Source organism: Oncorhynchus masou, unplaced genomic scaffold (assembly GCF_036934945.1).
Source record: "Oncorhynchus masou masou isolate Uvic2021 unplaced genomic scaffold, UVic_Omas_1.1 unplaced_scaffold_618, whole genome shotgun sequence".
NCBI lineage: Eukaryota > Metazoa > Chordata > Actinopteri > Salmoniformes > Salmonidae > Oncorhynchus > Oncorhynchus masou.
Genome location: NW_027012609.1, coordinates 147,838 through 165,000, shown reverse-complemented (window position 1 = coordinate 165,000; position 17,163 = coordinate 147,838). Strand labels below are relative to the sequence as shown.

At 45.2% G+C, this 17,163-nt stretch overlaps 1 protein-coding gene across 1 annotated transcript in view; it reads left to right on the top strand.

The window, feature by feature from the left end:
• LOC135536437 (cullin-associated NEDD8-dissociated protein 1-like) overlaps window positions 1-17,163 on the top strand; it is an 80,606-nt gene that overhangs the window by 56,509 nt on the left and 6,934 nt on the right. Inside the window, 14 exon segments of the mRNA XM_064962776.1 lie at window positions 2,769-2,887; window positions 3,059-3,156; window positions 3,365-3,627; window positions 3,755-4,128; window positions 4,727-4,882; window positions 5,921-6,016; window positions 6,948-7,168; window positions 7,314-7,489; window positions 8,635-8,660; window positions 8,663-8,699; window positions 8,702-8,722; window positions 11,537-11,706; window positions 12,864-13,028; window positions 16,040-16,147. Of these exon segments, the coding sequence (XP_064818848.1) occupies window positions 2,769-2,887; window positions 3,059-3,156; window positions 3,365-3,627; window positions 3,755-4,128; window positions 4,727-4,882; window positions 5,921-6,016; window positions 6,948-7,168; window positions 7,314-7,489; window positions 8,635-8,660; window positions 8,663-8,699; window positions 8,702-8,722; window positions 11,537-11,706; window positions 12,864-13,028; window positions 16,040-16,147 (2,030 nt within the window).

The following is a 17,163-nucleotide window of genomic DNA, read 5'->3' as shown; positions in this document are numbered from 1 at the left end:
GGCTCAGGTCCTCCGAGAGAGAGAAAGAAAGAGGGAATTAGAGAGAGCATACTTAAATTCACACAGGACACCGGATAAGACAGGAGAAGTACTCCAGATATAACAAACTGACCCTAGCACCCCGACACATGAACTACTGCAGCATAAATACTGGAGGCTGAGACAGGAGGGGTCAGGAGACACTGTGGCCCCATCCGATGATACCCCCGGAACAGGGCCAAACAGGAAGGATATAACCCCACCCACTTTGTCAAAGCACAGCCCCCACACCACTAGAGGGATATCTTCAACCACCAACTTACCATCCTGAGACAAGGCCGAGTATAGCCCACAAAGATCTCCGCCACGGCACAACCCGGGGGGGCAACCCAGACAGGAAGATCACATCAGTGACTCAACCCACTCAAGTGACGCACCCTTCCTAGGGACGGTATGAAAGAGCCCTAGTAAGCCAGTCACTCAGCTCCTGTAATAGGATTCGAGGCAGAGAATCCCAGTGGAAAGAGGGGAACCGGCCAGGCAGAGACAGCAATGGTGGTTCGTTGCTCCAGAGCCTTTCCGTTCACCTTCACATTCCTGGGCCAGACTACACTCAATCATATGACCCACTGAAGAGATGAGTCTTCAGTAAAGACTTAAAGATTGAGACCGAGTCTGCGCCTCTCACATGGGTAGGCAGACCATTCCATAAAAATGGAGCTCTATAGGAGAAAGCCCTGCCTCCAGCTGTTTGCTTAGAAATTCTAGGGACAATTAGGAGGCCTGCGTCTTGTGACCGTAGCGTACGTGTAGGTATGTACGGCAGGACCAAATCAGAGAGATAGGTAGGAGCAAGCCCATGTAATGCTTTGTAGGTTAGCAGTAAAACCTTGAAATCAGCCCTTGCCTTAACAGGAAGCCAGTGTAGGGAGGCTAGCACTGGAATAATATAATCACATTTTTTGGTTCTAGTCAGGATTCTAGCAGCTGTATTTAGCACTAACTGAAGTTTATTTAGTGCTTTATCCAGGTAGCCGGAAAGTAGAGCATTGCAGTAGTCTAACCTAGAAGTAACAAAAGCATGGATTAATTTTTCTGCATCATTTTTGGCCAGAAAGTTTCTGATATTTGCAATGTTACGTAGATGTAAAAAAGCTGTCCTTGAAACAGTCTTGATATGTTCTCAAAAGAGAGATCAGGGTCCAGAGTAACGCCGAGGTCCTTCACAGTTTTATTTGAGACGACTCTACAACCATTAAGATTAATTGTCAGACTCAACAGAAGATCTCTTTGTTTCAGGGTTTGGCCCGGGGCTGTCCTTTCTAAACGACCTTTTTGGGGAGAAACCCGTTTTTCTCGTTTCCCCAATATGCTCCTCCTCCCCAATAGTACCGCTGCACTGCTTCAGTACCCAACCGATTGATACAATGGGGTTATTTAGGATCAATTACAACGAGAAGCTTTCTGGTTATTTTGTGTTTTCTCCTTCCCTGAATGCACCAGGGGAGTGGAGGATCTGAAAGAGGCTGGTCATCAGCCTGTTGTATTGACTCTCACTGGGAACCTTCCCCTGGTCGTATTGACTCTCTCGCCGGGAACCTTCCCCTGGTCGTATTGACTCTCTCGCCGGGAACCTTCCCCTGGACGTATTGACTCTCTCGCCGGGAACCTTCCCTGGGGTTATTGACTCAATTACGCCGAGAACCTTCCCCTGGTTATTTATTGACTCTCTTCCCTGGGAACCTTCCCTGGACGTATTGACTCTCTCGCCTGGAACCTTCCCCTGGACGTATTGACTCTCTCGCTGGGAACCTTCCCCTAGTCGTATTGACTCTCTCACTGGGAACCTTCCCCTGGTCGTATTAACTCTCTCGCCGGGAACCTTCCCCTGGTCGTATTGACTCTCTCTGGGAACCTTCCCCTGGACGTATTGACTCTCTCGACGGGAACCTTCCCCTGGTCGTATTGACTCTCTCGCCGGGAACCTTCCACTGGACGTATTGACTCTCTCGCCGGGAACCTTCCCCTGGACGTATTGACTCTAACTGGGAACCTTCCCCTGGTCGTATTGACTCTCTCGCCGGGAACCTTCCCCTGGACGTATTGACTCTCTCGCCGGGAACCTTCCCCTGGACGTATTGACTCTCTCGCCGGGAACCTTCCCCTGGACGTATTGACTCTCTCGCCGGGAACCTTCCCCTGGACGTATTGACTCTCTCGCCGGGAACCTTCCCTGGACGTATTGACTCTCTCGCTGGGAACCTTCCCCTGGTCGTATTGACTCTCTCGCCCTTCCCCTGGAGGTATTGACTCTCTCGCCGGGAACCTTCCCCTGGTCGTATTGACTCTCACTGGGAACCTTCCCCTGGACGTATTGACTCTCACGCTGGGAACCTTCCCCTGGCCGTATTGACTCTCTCGCTGGGAACCTTCCCCTGGTTGTATTGACCCTCTCGCTGGGAACCTTCCCCTGGCAGTATTGACTCTCTCACTGGGAACCTTTTTATTTTTAGTAAATAAGCTCTCTGTTATTTTCTGTTCCCTGAAACACGGTTCAGGTTTCTGACCTCACCAGCACCTCTTCTCTCTGCGGTTTCTCTTCTTTCCTTTTTAATATTCTAATTCATTGGGCCAGTTTCCCGGACACACGTTCCACCCAGTCCGGGACTAAAAGCACTTTCAATGGAGGAACGAGTCTAGGAATAGACTTCATCTGTGTTTGAGAAACCCTCCCTCCAATGTGCATATTGACTAAACTAACCTAATCTCCTCTCTCTCTCTCCTAACAGGAATCATCTTCTCTCTCAACGACAAGTCCAGCTCGTCCAACCTGAAGATCGATGCCCTGTCCTGTCTGTATGTGGTCCTGTGTAACCACCAGCCCCAAGTCTTCCACCCTCATGTCCAGGTCGGGTAATAGGACTGATGTTGATCATATCATGGATTATCAGTGCTCTTGAAATAGTCCCAGAACTCTCACTGAGGGGTCCAGCCACAATTTTTTTATTTATCTGTAAAATGTATTTGTCAATTGTGAAGTGACACTTGAATAAACTTGTCTGACCTTTGACCTCCACAGGCCCTGGTGCCGCCCGTGGTGGCGTGTGTCGGAGACCCCTTCTATAAGATCACCTCTGAGGCCCTGCTGGTCAGCCAACAGCTGGTCAAGGTCATCAGGTAAGGTTATCTATTGTAATAATACACGTGTATTGATGTGTTCTCTAGTTTAGTAGAATAACTACACGGTTTACCAGAGGTAACTTCAGGTGAGTGTTGCTGTTTTTTCATTCCGTCTGTACGTTTAAAAAAAAATCTGTTTTAATCTGATGCAACCTCGTGGCCCAATATGGGACAATTAATCTTTTCTCAATGTGAAACTTCTCAGACCTCTGGACCAGCCAGAGAGGGACACCTTCGATGCTTCTCCCTACATCACTGACCTCTTCACCTGCACCATCAAACGCCTCAAGGCTGCCGACATCGACCAGGAAGTGAAAGAGAGGGCCATTTCCTGTATGGGTCAGATCATCTGTAACCTAGGAGACAGCCTGGGGGACGACCTCCCTGGGACGCTGCACATCTTCCTGGAGCGACTGAAGAATGAGATTACCAGACTGACGACGGTCAAGGCCCTCACGCTCATCGCAGGTTGGGGAGGCGATGAATTTTCAGAATCTGTTGAGGGCTGTTTGTTTACTAATAAATCACCTTCCCTGCTAGATAAGTTTGTTTGTGTGTATATACTTTTCGTACTTGCTCTCCTCCCTAATCGCAGGCTCCACGTTGAAGATCGACCTTCGACCTATCCTGGACGAGGCGGTGCCCATCCTGGCGTCGTTCTTGCGTAAGAACCAGCGGGCGCTGAAACTGAGCACCCTGGCCGCGTTGGACATCCTGGTGAAGAACTACAGCGACGGCGTGACTCCGGCCATGATCGACGCGGTGCTGGCCGAGCTGCCTCCGCTGATCAGCGAGAGCGACATGCACGTGTCCCAGATGGTCATCAGCTTCCTGACCACCCTGGCCCGGGTCCACCCTCTCTCCCTGGCTAAGATCGGGGGGTCGTCCATCCTCTCGGAGCTCATCTCTCTGGTCAGGTCTCCTCTGCTGCAGGGAGGGGCCCTCAGTGCCATGCTAGAGTTCTTCCAGGTACCTATGGTTACCAGTTCCAGTTTGAACAGATAAGGGAGTGATATCTCAACGTCTAGGACAGCGGGTAGATGAATTCAATTGAGGTACTGTGTTCGTAAAATAGTTTGAGAACCGCTTGTAAAATCAGCTAAAAGATGATCAGGTCCTACTTTGTCCCTAGTAGATGATCAGGTAGTTAGGTCCTACTTTGTCCCTAGTAGATGATCAGGTAGTTAGGTCCTACTTTGTCCCTAGTCGATGATCAGGTAGTTAGGTCCTACTTTGTCCCTAGTAGATGAGAAGGTAGTTAGGGCCTACTTTGTCCCTAGTAGATGAGAAGGAAGTTAGGTCCTACTTTGTCCCTAGTAGATGATCAGGTAGTTAGGGCCTACTTTGTCCCTAGTAGATGATCAGGTAGTTTGTCCCTATAGAAGATGTTTTATAGATTCTGTAACTGCTCAATGTTAATTTGTGGATTTATTAAACACCTCTCTCTGACCATGCAGTTTTGTAGCACTCAGTAAATTGTATTCTGTTCTTCGGGCTCTGGTGGTACAGTGACATCCTCTCTGGGTTAGGGTTGTATTAAAAGCTGTTTTACTATGTCCTCTCCCAGGCTCTGGTGGGTACCGGGACATCCTCTCTGGGTTACATGGACCTGCTCCGTATGCTGACCGGTCCAGTCTACGCCCAGAGTGCTGCTCTAACACACAAACAGTCCTACTACTCTATCGCTAAATGTGTGGCCGCCCTGACCCGCGCCTGTCCTGATGTAGGTTCACTGTTCTGCTGACCTTCCTGTGTTATGTTTGTATTTATGTTCTCCTGGACTTTCAGACCTCCTTCCTGTGTTGTGTTCTCCTGGAGGACTTTCAGACCTCCTTCCTCTGTTGTGTTCTCCTGAGGGACATTCAGACCTCCTTCCTGTGTTCTGTTCTCCTGAAGGACATTCAGACCTCCTTCCTGTGTTCTGTTCTCCTGAAGGACATTCAGACCTCCTTCCTGTGTTCTGTTCTCCTGAAGGACATTTAGACCTCCTTCCTGTGTTGTGTTCTCCTGAAGGACTTTCAGACCTCCTTCCTGTGTTCTGTTCTCCTGAAGGACTTTCAGATCTCCTTCCTGTGTTCTGTTATCCTGAAGGACTTTCAGACCTCCTTCCTGTGTTCTGTTCTCCCGAAGGACTTTCAGATCTCCTTCCTGTGTTCTGTTCTCCCGGAGGACTTTCAGACCTCCTTCCTGTGTTCTGTTCTCCTGAAGGACATTCAGACCTCCTTCCTGTGTTCTGTTCTCCTGAAGGACTTTCAGACCTCCTTCCTGTGTTCTGTTCTCCTGGAGGACTTTCAGACCTCCTTCCCGTGTTCTGTTCTCCTGGAGGACTTTCAGACCTCCTTCCTGTGTTCTGTTCTCCTGGAGGACTTTCAGACCTCCTTCCTGTGTTCTGTTCTCCTGAAGGACATTCAGACCTCCTTCCTGTGTTCTGTTCTCCTGGAGGACTTTCAGACCTCCTTCCTGTGTTCTGTTCTCCCGGAGGACTTTCAGACCTCCTTCCTGTGTTCTGTTCTCCTGAAGGACATTCAGATCTCCTTCATGTGTTCTGTTATCCTGAAGGACTTTTATTGCCTTTTTTGTTTTGGTGTTTTTTTCAATCTCAGATTTTTGGTTTGATTATTTCCTCTTTTTTTGTTTGTTTTGTTTGTTCGTTATCTTAACATAATGTTTTATAATGTTGTATGATCACTAGGGTGGGGGTGCCCTAAATACTTTTTCCATATTTAATGCATTTTAAATCAAGTTTGATTTGTATTTGTAGGAGGGTCCTGCCGTAGTAGGCCAGTTCATCCAGGATGTGAAGAACTCTCGGTCGACAGACTCCATCAGGCTGCTGGCTCTGCTGTCACTGGGAGAGGTGGGTCACACTTTTTAAAAATACAAATATTCAAATAAACAAAAGTTGTGTGCATGTCTAAGGCATTTTATGGTTGGGTGCCTCCCGAGTGGCGCAGTGGTCTAAGTAGCTGTGTCACTAGAGATTCTGGGTTCGAGTCCAGGCTCTGTCTCAGCCCGGCTGCGACCGGGAGACCCATGGGGCGGCGCACAATTGGCCCAGGACTAATAGTGGGTTTACTGTTCGTGGGACTGTAGTGGGACTAATAGTTGTTTTGATGGTAGTGGGACTGTAGTGGGACCAATAGTTGTTTTGATGGTAGTGGGACAAATAGTGGGTTTGATGGTAGTGGGACTAATAGTGGGTTTACTGCTGCTGGTAGTGGGACTAATAGTGGTTTTGATGGTAGTGGGACTAATAGTGGTTTTGATGGTAGTGGGACTAATAGTGGTTTTGATGGTAGTGGGACTAATAGTGGTTTTGATGGTAGTGGGACTAATAGTGGTTTTGATGGTAGTGGGACTAATAGTGGTTTTGATGGTAGTGGGACTAATAGTGGTTTTGATGGTAGTGGGACTAATAGTGGGTTTGATGGTAGTGGGACTAATTGTGGTTTTGATGGTAGTGGGACAAATAGTGGTTTTGATGGTAGTGGGGCTGTAGTGGTTTTGATGGTAGTGGGGCTGTAGTGGTTTTGATGGTAGTGGGACTGTAGTGGTTTTGATGATAGTGGGACTAATAGTGGTTTTGCTGGTAGTGGGTTTGATGGTAGTGGGACTAATAGTGGTTTTGCTGGTAGTGGGTTTGATGGTAGTGGGACTAATAGTGGTTTTGCTGGTAGTGGGTTTGATGGTAGTGGGACTCATAGTGGTGTTTAACTGTAGTGGGCTGGTATCAGATGTCGTGACTAGTATCAGTAGTGAAGGAATCATTCATAATGTCTCTGTGGTAGGTGGGACACCACGTAGACCTGAGCGGCCAACCAGAGCTCAAGACGGTCATCCTGGACGCCTTCTCTTCCTCCTCCGAAGAGGTCAAGTCTGCCGCATCCTACGCCCTGGGATCCATCGCCGTGGGCAACCTGCCGGAATACCTGCCCTTCGTTCTGGGGGAGATCTCGGGACAGCCCAAGAGGCAGTATCTGCTGCTCCACTCGCTCAAAGAGATCATCAGGTAGGACAGTCCAGCGGCTTAGAGAGGTGTGGAACCCGAAAGGTCGCGGGTTCAAGTCCCGGGGTCGGGTGACTGAACTGGCTAATTGCGGGGTTGCTGTTTTCACCTTGTGACCAAAATAGCGTCTCTGTTCTGTTCTCTCCAGCTCGGCGTCTGTGACGGGTCTGAAACCTTACGTCGAGGGCGTATGGACCCTGCTGTTGAAGCACTGTGAGTGTGCCGAGGAGGGCACCAGGAACGTGGTAGCAGAATGTCTGGGGAAACTCACCCTCATAGACCCAGAAACCCTGCTGCCCAGGCTTAAAGGATACCTGCTCTCAGGTGAGGAACAGGAACGTGGTAGCAGAATGTCTGGGGAAACTCACCCTCATAGACCCAGAAACCCTGCTGCCCAGGCTTAAAGGATACCTGCTCTCTGGTGGGGAATAGGAACTCTCTGCTGGTTTTCAGAATGTCTGGGGAAACTCACCCTCAAACCCAGAAACCCTGCTGCCCAGGCTTAAAGGATACCTGCTCTCATGTGAGGAACAGGAACGCTCTGCTGGTTTTCATTGGCCCGTTTTGATTGGCAAGACTTGATTAAAAAAAAAAAGTCTCTTTGGGTTGTTGGAATATATATATATATATAGCTATATATATATTTATATATAATATATATATATATATATATAAATATAAATATAAATATAAATATAAATATATATAAATATAAATAAATATATATATATATATATATAAATATATATATTTTCTATATATAAAGGATATATATATATATATAATCATATTTAAATATATATATATATATAATCATATTTAAATATATATATATAAAAACTCATATTTAAATATATATATATATATATATAAATATATCCCATATATATATATATTAAATATATATATATATAATCATATTTAAATATATATATAATCATATTTAAATATATATATATATTTAAATATGATTATATATATATATATTTAAATATGATTATATATATATATATTTAAATATGATTATATATATATATTTAAATATGATTATATATATATATATATTTAAATATCCATATATATATATATATTTAAATATGATTATATATATATATATATCTATATATATATATTATTTATATATATATATTTATATATATATATATATTTATATATATATATATATATAATCTATTATATATATATATATATATATATATATATATATCCATATCTATATGTTATTATATAACATATTTAAATATATATATCTAATATTTTAAATATATATATATATATATATAATAATAATATTTAAAGATATATATATATATATAATAATCATATTTAAATACAGGTGGTTCATTGTCATGATATGAATCATTCATGTAAAGAAATATGACCTGGGTATTAGTTTACTATGATATTGCATGTGTGTCCTGTGAAATATGAATGTTTTCTGTCTCCAGGATCATCTTATGCCAGAAGTTCAGTTACGTGACAGCTGTGAAGTTCACCATCTCAGACCACCCAGACAGACCCTGAAAAACTGCATAGGTGTGTCTTATCTCTACGATGTAATCTATCCCATAGCTATCTACTGCTAACCTGTCCTCTTTGACTACTGCTGTGGTATCTATATCTGTGAGACAGGCAGACTGCTATGGTATCTATATCTGAATGTTGTTACTGAGACAGACTGCTGTGGTATCTATATCTGAATGTTTCTACTGAGACAGACTGCTATGGTATCTATATCTGAATGTTGTTACTGAGACAGACTGCTGTGGTATCTATATCTGAATGTTGTTACTGAGACAGACTGCTATGGTATCTATATCTGAATGTTGTTACTGAGACAGACTGCTGTGGTATCTATATCTGAATGTTGTTACTGAGACAGACTGCTGTGGTATCTATATCTGAATGTTGTTACTGAGACAGACAGACTGCTATGGTATCTATATCTGAATGTTGTTACTGAGACAGACTGCTGTGGTATCTATATCTGAATGTTGTTACTGAGACAGACTGCTATGGTATCTATATCTGAATGTTGTTACTGAGACAGACTGCTGTGGTATCTATATCTGTGAGACAGACAGACTGCTATGGTATCTATATCTGAATGTTGTTACTGAGACAGACTGCTGTGGTATCTATATCTGTGAGACAGACAGACTGCTATGGTATCTATATCTGAATGTTGTTACTGAGTCAGACAGACTGCTATGGTATCTATATCTGAATGTTGTTACTGAGACAGACTGCTATGGTATCTATATCTGAATGTTGTTACTGAGACAGACTGCTATGGTATCTATATCTGAATGTTGTTACTGAGACAGACTGCTATGGTATCTAATGACAAACTGACCCTCGCCTCCGGCACAGACTATTACAGCATCAATACAGTACATTCACAAAGTAATCAGACCCCTTGACTTTTTCCACATTTTGCTACATAACAGCCTTATTCTAAAATTGATTTAAATTGTAGTTTTTTCCCCCATCATCAATCTACACACACAATGACATCACAATACCCCATAATGACATCACAATACCCCATAATGACATCACAATACCCCATAATGATAAAGCAAAAACAGGGTTTTAGACACGTTTACAAATGTATAAAAAAAAATAAAACCGGAAATATAACATTTACATAAGTATTCAGACCTTTTACTCAGAACTTTGTTGAAGTACTTTGGCAACGATTACAGCCTTCAGTCTTCTTGGGTATGGCGCTTCAAGATTGGCACACCTGTATTTGGGGAGTTTCCCCAATTCTTCCCTGCAGATCCTCTCAAGCTCTGTTAGGTTGGGTGGAGAGTGTCGATGCACAGCTATTTTCAGGTTTCACCAGAGATGTTCGATCGGGTTCAAGTCCGGGCTCTGGCTGGGCCACTCAAGGACATTCAGAGACTTGTCCCGAAGCCACTCCTGTGTTGTCTTGTCTGTGTGCTTAGGGTCATTGTCCTGTTGGAAGATGAACCTTCCCCCCCAGTCTGAGGTCCTGAGCGCTCTGGAGCAGGTTTTCATCAAGGATCTCTCTGTACTTTGCTCCAATCATCTTTCCCTCAATCCTGACTAGTCTCCCAGTCCCTGCCGCTGAAAAACAACCCCACAACATGATGCTGCCACCACCATGCTTCACTGTAGGGATGGTGCCAGGTTTTCTCCAGATGTGACGCTTGGCATTCAGGCCAAAGAGTTCAATCTTGGTTTCATCAGAGCAGACATCTTGTCTCTCATGGCCTGAGAGTCTTTAGGTGCCTTTTGGTAAACTCCAAGCAGGCTGTCATGTGCCTTTTAGTGAGGAGTGGCTTCCGTCTGGCCACTCTACCATAAAGGCCTGATTGGTGGAGTGCTGCAGAGATTGCTGTCCTTCTGGAAGGTTCTCCCATCTCCACAGAGGAACTCTGGAGCTCTGTCAGAGTGACCATCGGTTCTTGGTCATCTCCCTGATCAAGGCCCTTCCCCCCGATTGCTCAGTTGGGCCGTGAGGCCAGCTCTAGGGAGAGTCTTGGTGGTTCCAAACGTCTTCCATTTCAGAATGATGGAGAAATAGAACCCTTTCCCAGATCTGTGCCTCGACACGATCGTGTCTCGGAGCTTTACGGACAATTCCTTCGACCTCCATGGCTTGGTTAATGCTCTGACAGGCACTATCAATTGTAGGACCTTATAAAGACAAGCGTGTGCCTTTCCAAATCATGTCCAATCAATTGAATTTACCACAGTTGGACTCCAAGTTGTAGAAACATCTCAAGGATGATCAATGGAAACAGGATGCACCTGAGCTCAATGTCTCTTCGTCTCATAGCAAAGGGTCTGAATACTTGTGTAAATAAGGTATTTCTGTTTTTTTTATTTGTAATAAATTAGCTAAAATTTGTAAACCTGTTTTCACTTTGCCATGATGGGGTATTGTGTGTAGATTGACGAGGGGATATTTATTTAATCCATTTTAGAATAAGGCTGTAATGTAACAAAAGGGGGAAGGGGTCTGAATACTGTACTGGAGACCGAGACTGATGTTTTTACTGAGACACGCTGAGGAAATAGAGACGAGAGGAGCTTTTCATTTGACTTGTCGTACATTGATGTTCATTGTATATGTGAAAGGTGGCAGTGTAGCCTAGTGGTTAGAGCATTGGACTAGTAACCGGAAGGTTGCGAGTTCAAACCCCCGAGCTGACAAGGTACAAATCTGTCGTTCTGCCCCTGAACAGACAGTTAACCCACTGTTCCCAGGCCGTCATTGAAAATACAAATTTGTTCTTAACTGACTTGCCTGGTTAAATGAAGGTAAAATAAAAAAATAAAAAAAATAATGACTGACTGTGTCGTTCTGTATTCCAGGTGACTTCTTGAAGACGTTGGAGGACCCGGACCTGAACGTGCGGCGGGTTGCCCTGGTAACCTTCAACTCCGCAGCCCATAATAAGCCCTCTCTCATCAGAGACCTACTGGATACGGTCCTGCCACACCTCTACAACGAGACCAAAGTCCGCAAGGAACTCATCAGAGAGGTACGGGACGAACCAAGCTGGTGTTCCTCTCCTTTTCTGCTTGTTGTTCACACCTTCTGTCGTTCTTCATCTACTCTTCCCGTGTTTTCTGTTATCTCTCATTTGACATGGCTTTCATTGGTGCTTCACGTCCTTCCTTCCTTCCTTCCTTCCTTCCCACCTTTGTCTATTATCCTTCCTTTTTAAATATATTTTAAGGTTTTAAGTTTTATTGACAAAGGATTTACTTGCAATTCTTGTCCTCTGTCGTCGTTCCTTTTAGTTGAGTTACTTTAGATAAGAGGGTCTTCTTAATGACCTGTCTTCTCCCCCAGGTTGAGTTACTTTAGATAAGAGGGTCTTCTTAATGACCTGTCTTCTCCACCAGGTTGAGTTACTTTAGATAAGAGGGTCTTCTTAATGACCTGTCTTCTCCCCCAGGTTGAGTTACTTTAGATAAGAGGGTCTTCTTAATGACCTGTCTTCTCCCCCAGGTTGAGTTACTTTAGATAAGAGGGTCTTCTTAATGACCTGTCTTCTCCCCCAGGTTGAGTCACTTTAGATAAGAGGGTCTTCTAAATGTGTTGTCTTCTCCCTTTAAACACACAGTGGACGAGGGTCTTCTTAATGACCCCAGTGTGTTGTCTTCTCCCTTTAAACACACAGTGGACGAGGGTCTTCTTAATGACGCCAGTGTGTTGTCTTCTCCCTTTAAACACACAGTGGACGAGGGTCTTCTTAATGACGCCAGTGTGTTGTCTTCTCCCTTTAAACAGACAGTGGACGAGGGTCTTCTTAATGACGTCCGTGTGTTGTCTTCTCCCCCCAGGTTGAGATGGGTCCCTTTAAACAGACAGTGGACGAGGGTCTTCTTAATGACGTCCGTGTGTTGTCTTCTCCCCCCAGGTTGAGATGGGTCCCTTTAAACAGACAGTGGACGAGGGTCTTCTTAATGACCTGTCTTCTCCCCCCAGGTTGAGATGGGTCCCTTTAAACACACAGTGGACGAGGGTCTTCTAAATGACCTGTCTTCTCCCCCCAGGTTGAGATGGGTCCCTTTAAACACACAGTGGACGAGGGTCTTCTAAATGACCTGTCTTCTCCCCCCAGGTTGAGATGGGTCCCTTTAAACACACAGTGGACGAGGGTCTTCTTAATGACCTGTCTTCTACCCCCAGGTTGAGATGGGTCCCTTTAAACACACAGTGGACGATGGTCTGGACATAAGGAAGGCAGCGTTTGAGTGCATGTACACACTCCTGGACAGCTGTCTGGACAGACTAGACATCTTTGAGTTCCTCAACCACGTAGAAGATGGACTCAAGGACCATTACGACATCAAGGTATCCAGAACCGACAGGACTCGTTATATTTCAACAATAACCTGCCTGGAGAGAGAGGGGTAGTCTGTATGTAGATCAGACAACAGGAGAGAGAGAGGTAGTCTGTATGTAGATCAGACAACAGGAGAGAGAGGGGTAGTCTGTATGTAGATCAGACAACAGGAGAGAGAGAGGTAGTCTGTATGTAGATCAGACAACAGGAGAGAGAGAGGTAGTCTGTATGTAGATCAGACAACAGGAGAGAGAGAGGTAGTCTGTATGTAGATCAGACAACAGGAGAGAGAGAGGTAGTCTGTATGTAGATCAGACAACAGGAGAGAGAGAGGTAGTCTGTATGTAGATTAGACAACAGGAGAGAGAGAGGTAGTCTGTATGTAGATCAGACAACAGGAGAGAGAGAGAGAGAGAGTAGTCTGTATGTAGATCAGACAACAGGAGAGAGAGAGAGGTAGTCTGTATGTAGATCAGACAACAGGAGAGAGAGAGAGAGAGGTAGTCTGTATGTAGATCAGACAACAGGAGAGAGAGAGAGAGAGAGAGAGAGAGAGAGAGAGAGAGGTAGTCTGTATGTAGATCAGACAACAGGAGAGAGAGAGAGAGAGAGAGAGAGAGAGGTAGTCTGTATGTAGATCAGACAACAGGAGAGAGAGAGAGAGAGGGGGGTAGTCTGTATGTAGATCAGACAACAGGAGAGAGAGAGGTGGTCTGTATGTAGATCAGACAACAGGAGAGAGAGAGGTAGTCTGTATGTAGATCAGACAACAGGAGAGAGAGAGGTAGTCTGTATGTAGATCAGACAACAGGAGAGAGAGAGGTAGTCTGTATGTAGATCAGACTACAGGAGAGAGAGAGGTAGTCTGTATGTAGATCAGACTGCAGGAGAGAGAGAGAGGTAGTCTGTATGTAGATCAGACAACAGGAGAGAGAGAGAGTAGTCTGTATGTAGATCAGACAACAGGAGAGAGAGAGAGGTAGTCTGTATGTAGATCAGACTACAGGAGAGAGAGAGAGGTAGTCTGTATGTAGATCAGACAACAGGAGAGAGAGAGAGGTAGTCTGTATGTAGATCAGACAACAGGAGAGAGAGAGAGGTAGTCTGTATGTAGATCAGACAACAGGAGAGAGAGAGAGGTAGTCTGTATGTAGATCAGACTACAGGAGAGAGAGAGGTAGTCTGTATGTAGATCAGACTACAGGAGAGAGAGAGAGGTAGTCTGTATATAGATCAGACAACAGGAGAGAGAGAGGTAGTCTGTATGTAGATCAGATAACAGGAGAGAGAGGTAGTCTGTATGTAGATCAGACAACAGGAGAGAGAGAGGTAGTCTGTATATAGATCAGACAACAGGAGAGAGAGAGAGGTAGTCTGTATGTAGATCAGACAACAGGAGAGAGAGAGAGAGAGGTAGTCTGTATGTAGATCAGACAACAGGAGAGAGAGGTAGTCTGTATGTAGATCAGACAACAGGAGAGAGAGAGAGAGAGAGAGAGAGAGAGAGAGAGAGAGAGGTAGTCTGTATGTAGATCAGACAACAGGAGAGAGAGAGAGGTAGTCTGTATGTAGATCAGACAACAGGAGAGAGAGAGAGAGAGGTAGTCTGTATGTAGATCAGACAACAGGAGAGAGAGAGAGAGAGAGAGAGAGAGAGAGAGGTAGTCTGTATGTAGATCAGACAACAGGAGAGAGAGAGGTAGTCTGTATGTAGATCAGACAACAGGAGAGAGAGAGAGGTAGTCTGTATGTAGATCAGACAACAGGAGAGAGAGAGAGGTAGTCTGTATGTAGATCAGACAACAGGAGAGAGAGAGGTAGTCTGTATGTAGATCAGACAACAGGAGAGAGAGGGGTAGTCTGTATGTAGATCAGACAACAGGAGAGAGAGAGAGGTAGTCTGTATGTAGATCAGACAACAGGAGAGAGAGAGGTAGTCTGTATGTAGATCAGATAACAGGAGAGAGAGGTAGTCTGTATGTAGATCAGACAACAGGAGAGAGAGAGGTAGTCTGTATGTAGATCAGACAACAGGAGAGAGAGAGAGAGGTAGTCTGTATGTAGATCAGACAACAGGAGAGAGAGAGGTGGTCTGTATGTAGATCAGACAACAGGAGAGAGAAAGAGGGGTAGTCTGTATGTAGATCAGACAACAGGAGAGAGAGAGGTGGTCTGTATGTAGATCCGACAACAGGAGAGAGAGAGGTAGTCTGTATGTAGATCAGACTACAGGAGAGAGAGAGAGGTAGTCTGTATGTAGATCAGACAACAGGAGAGAGAGGTAGTCTGTATGTAGATCAGACAACAGGAGAGAGAGAGGTAGTCTGTATGTAGATCAGACAACAGGAGAGAGAGAGGTAGTCTGTATATAGATCAGACAACAGGAGAGAGAGGTAGTCTGTATGTAGATCAGACAACAGGAGAGAGAGAGGTAGTCTGTATGTAGATCAGATAACAGGAGAGAGAGAGAGAGAGAGAGAGAGGGGTAGTCTGTATGTAGATCAGACAACAGGAGAGAGAGAGAGAGAGGTAGTCTGTATGTAGATCAGACAACAGGAGAGAGAGAGGTAGTCTGTATGTAGATCAGACAACAGGAGAGAGAGAGGTAGTCTGTATGTAGATCAGACAACAGGAGAGAGAGGTAGTCTGTATGTAGATCAGACAACAGGAGAGAGAGAGGTAGTCTGTATGTAGATCAGACAACAGGAGAGAGAGAGAGAGAGAGGTAGTCTGTATGTAGATCAGACAACAGGAGAGAGAGAGGTAGTCTGTATGTAGATCAGACAACAGGAGAGAGAGGTAGTCTGTATGTAGATCAGACAACAGGAGAGAGAGAGAGGTAGTCTGTATGTAGATCAGACAACAGGAGAGAGAGAGGTAGTCTGTATGTAGATCAGACAACAGGAGAGAGGTGGTCTGTATGATTTAAAGGGCAGACTGTGTAATGCATCACAGGGCCTGTATTGAGGAGTGTTGGTTTATGGAGTTGGAAGATAATGGCGATGTTGTTGTTTATCAGATGCTGACATTCCTGATGCTGGCGAGACTCTCCACTCTGTGTCCCAGTGCTGTGCTACAGAGGCTGGACAGACTGGTTGAGCCGCTACGTGCCACCTGCACCACCAAGGTGAGACCAGACACTCGGTCCCTGGTATAGTACCATTCACAGAGACCAGACCCAACACTGTCCCTGGTATAGTACCATTCATAGAGACCAGACACACCACGGCCCTGGTATAGTACCATTCATAGAGACCAGACACACCACTGTCCCTGGTATAGTACCATTCAGAGACCAGACCCAACACTGTCCCTGGTATAGTACCATTCATAGAGACCAGACACACCACGGCCCTGGTATAGTACCATTCACAGAGACCAGACACACCACTGTCCCTGGTATAGTACCATTCATAGAGACCAGACACACCACTGTCCCTGGTATAGTACCATTCAGAGAGACCAGACACACCACTGTCCCTGGTATAGTACCATTCACAGAGACCAGACACACCACTGTCCCTGGTATAGTACCATTCAGAGACCAGACACACCACTGTCCCTGGTATAGTACCATTCACAGAGACCAGACACACCACGGTCCCTGGTATAGTACCATTCACAGAGACCAGACACACCACTGTCCCTGGTATAGTACCATTCACAGAGACCAGACACACCACGGTCCCTGGTATAGTACCATTCACAGAGACCAGACACACCACTGTCCCTGGTATAGTACCATTCACAGAGACCAGACTCACCACTGTCCCTGGTATAGTACCATTCACAGAGACCAGACACACCACGGTCCCTGGTATAGTACCATTCACAGAGACCAGACACACCACTGTCCCTAGTATAGTACCATTCACAGAGACCAGACACACCACTGTCCCTGGTATAGTACCATTCACAGAGACCAGACACACCACTGTCCCTGGTATAGTACCATTCACAGAGACCAGACACACCACTGTCCCTGGTATAGTACCATTCACAGAGACCAGACACACCACTGTCCCTGGTATAGTACCATTCACAGAGACCAGACACACCACTGTCCCTGGTATAGTACCATTCACAGAGACCAGACACACCACTGTCCCTGGTATAGTACCATTCAGAGACCAGACACACCAC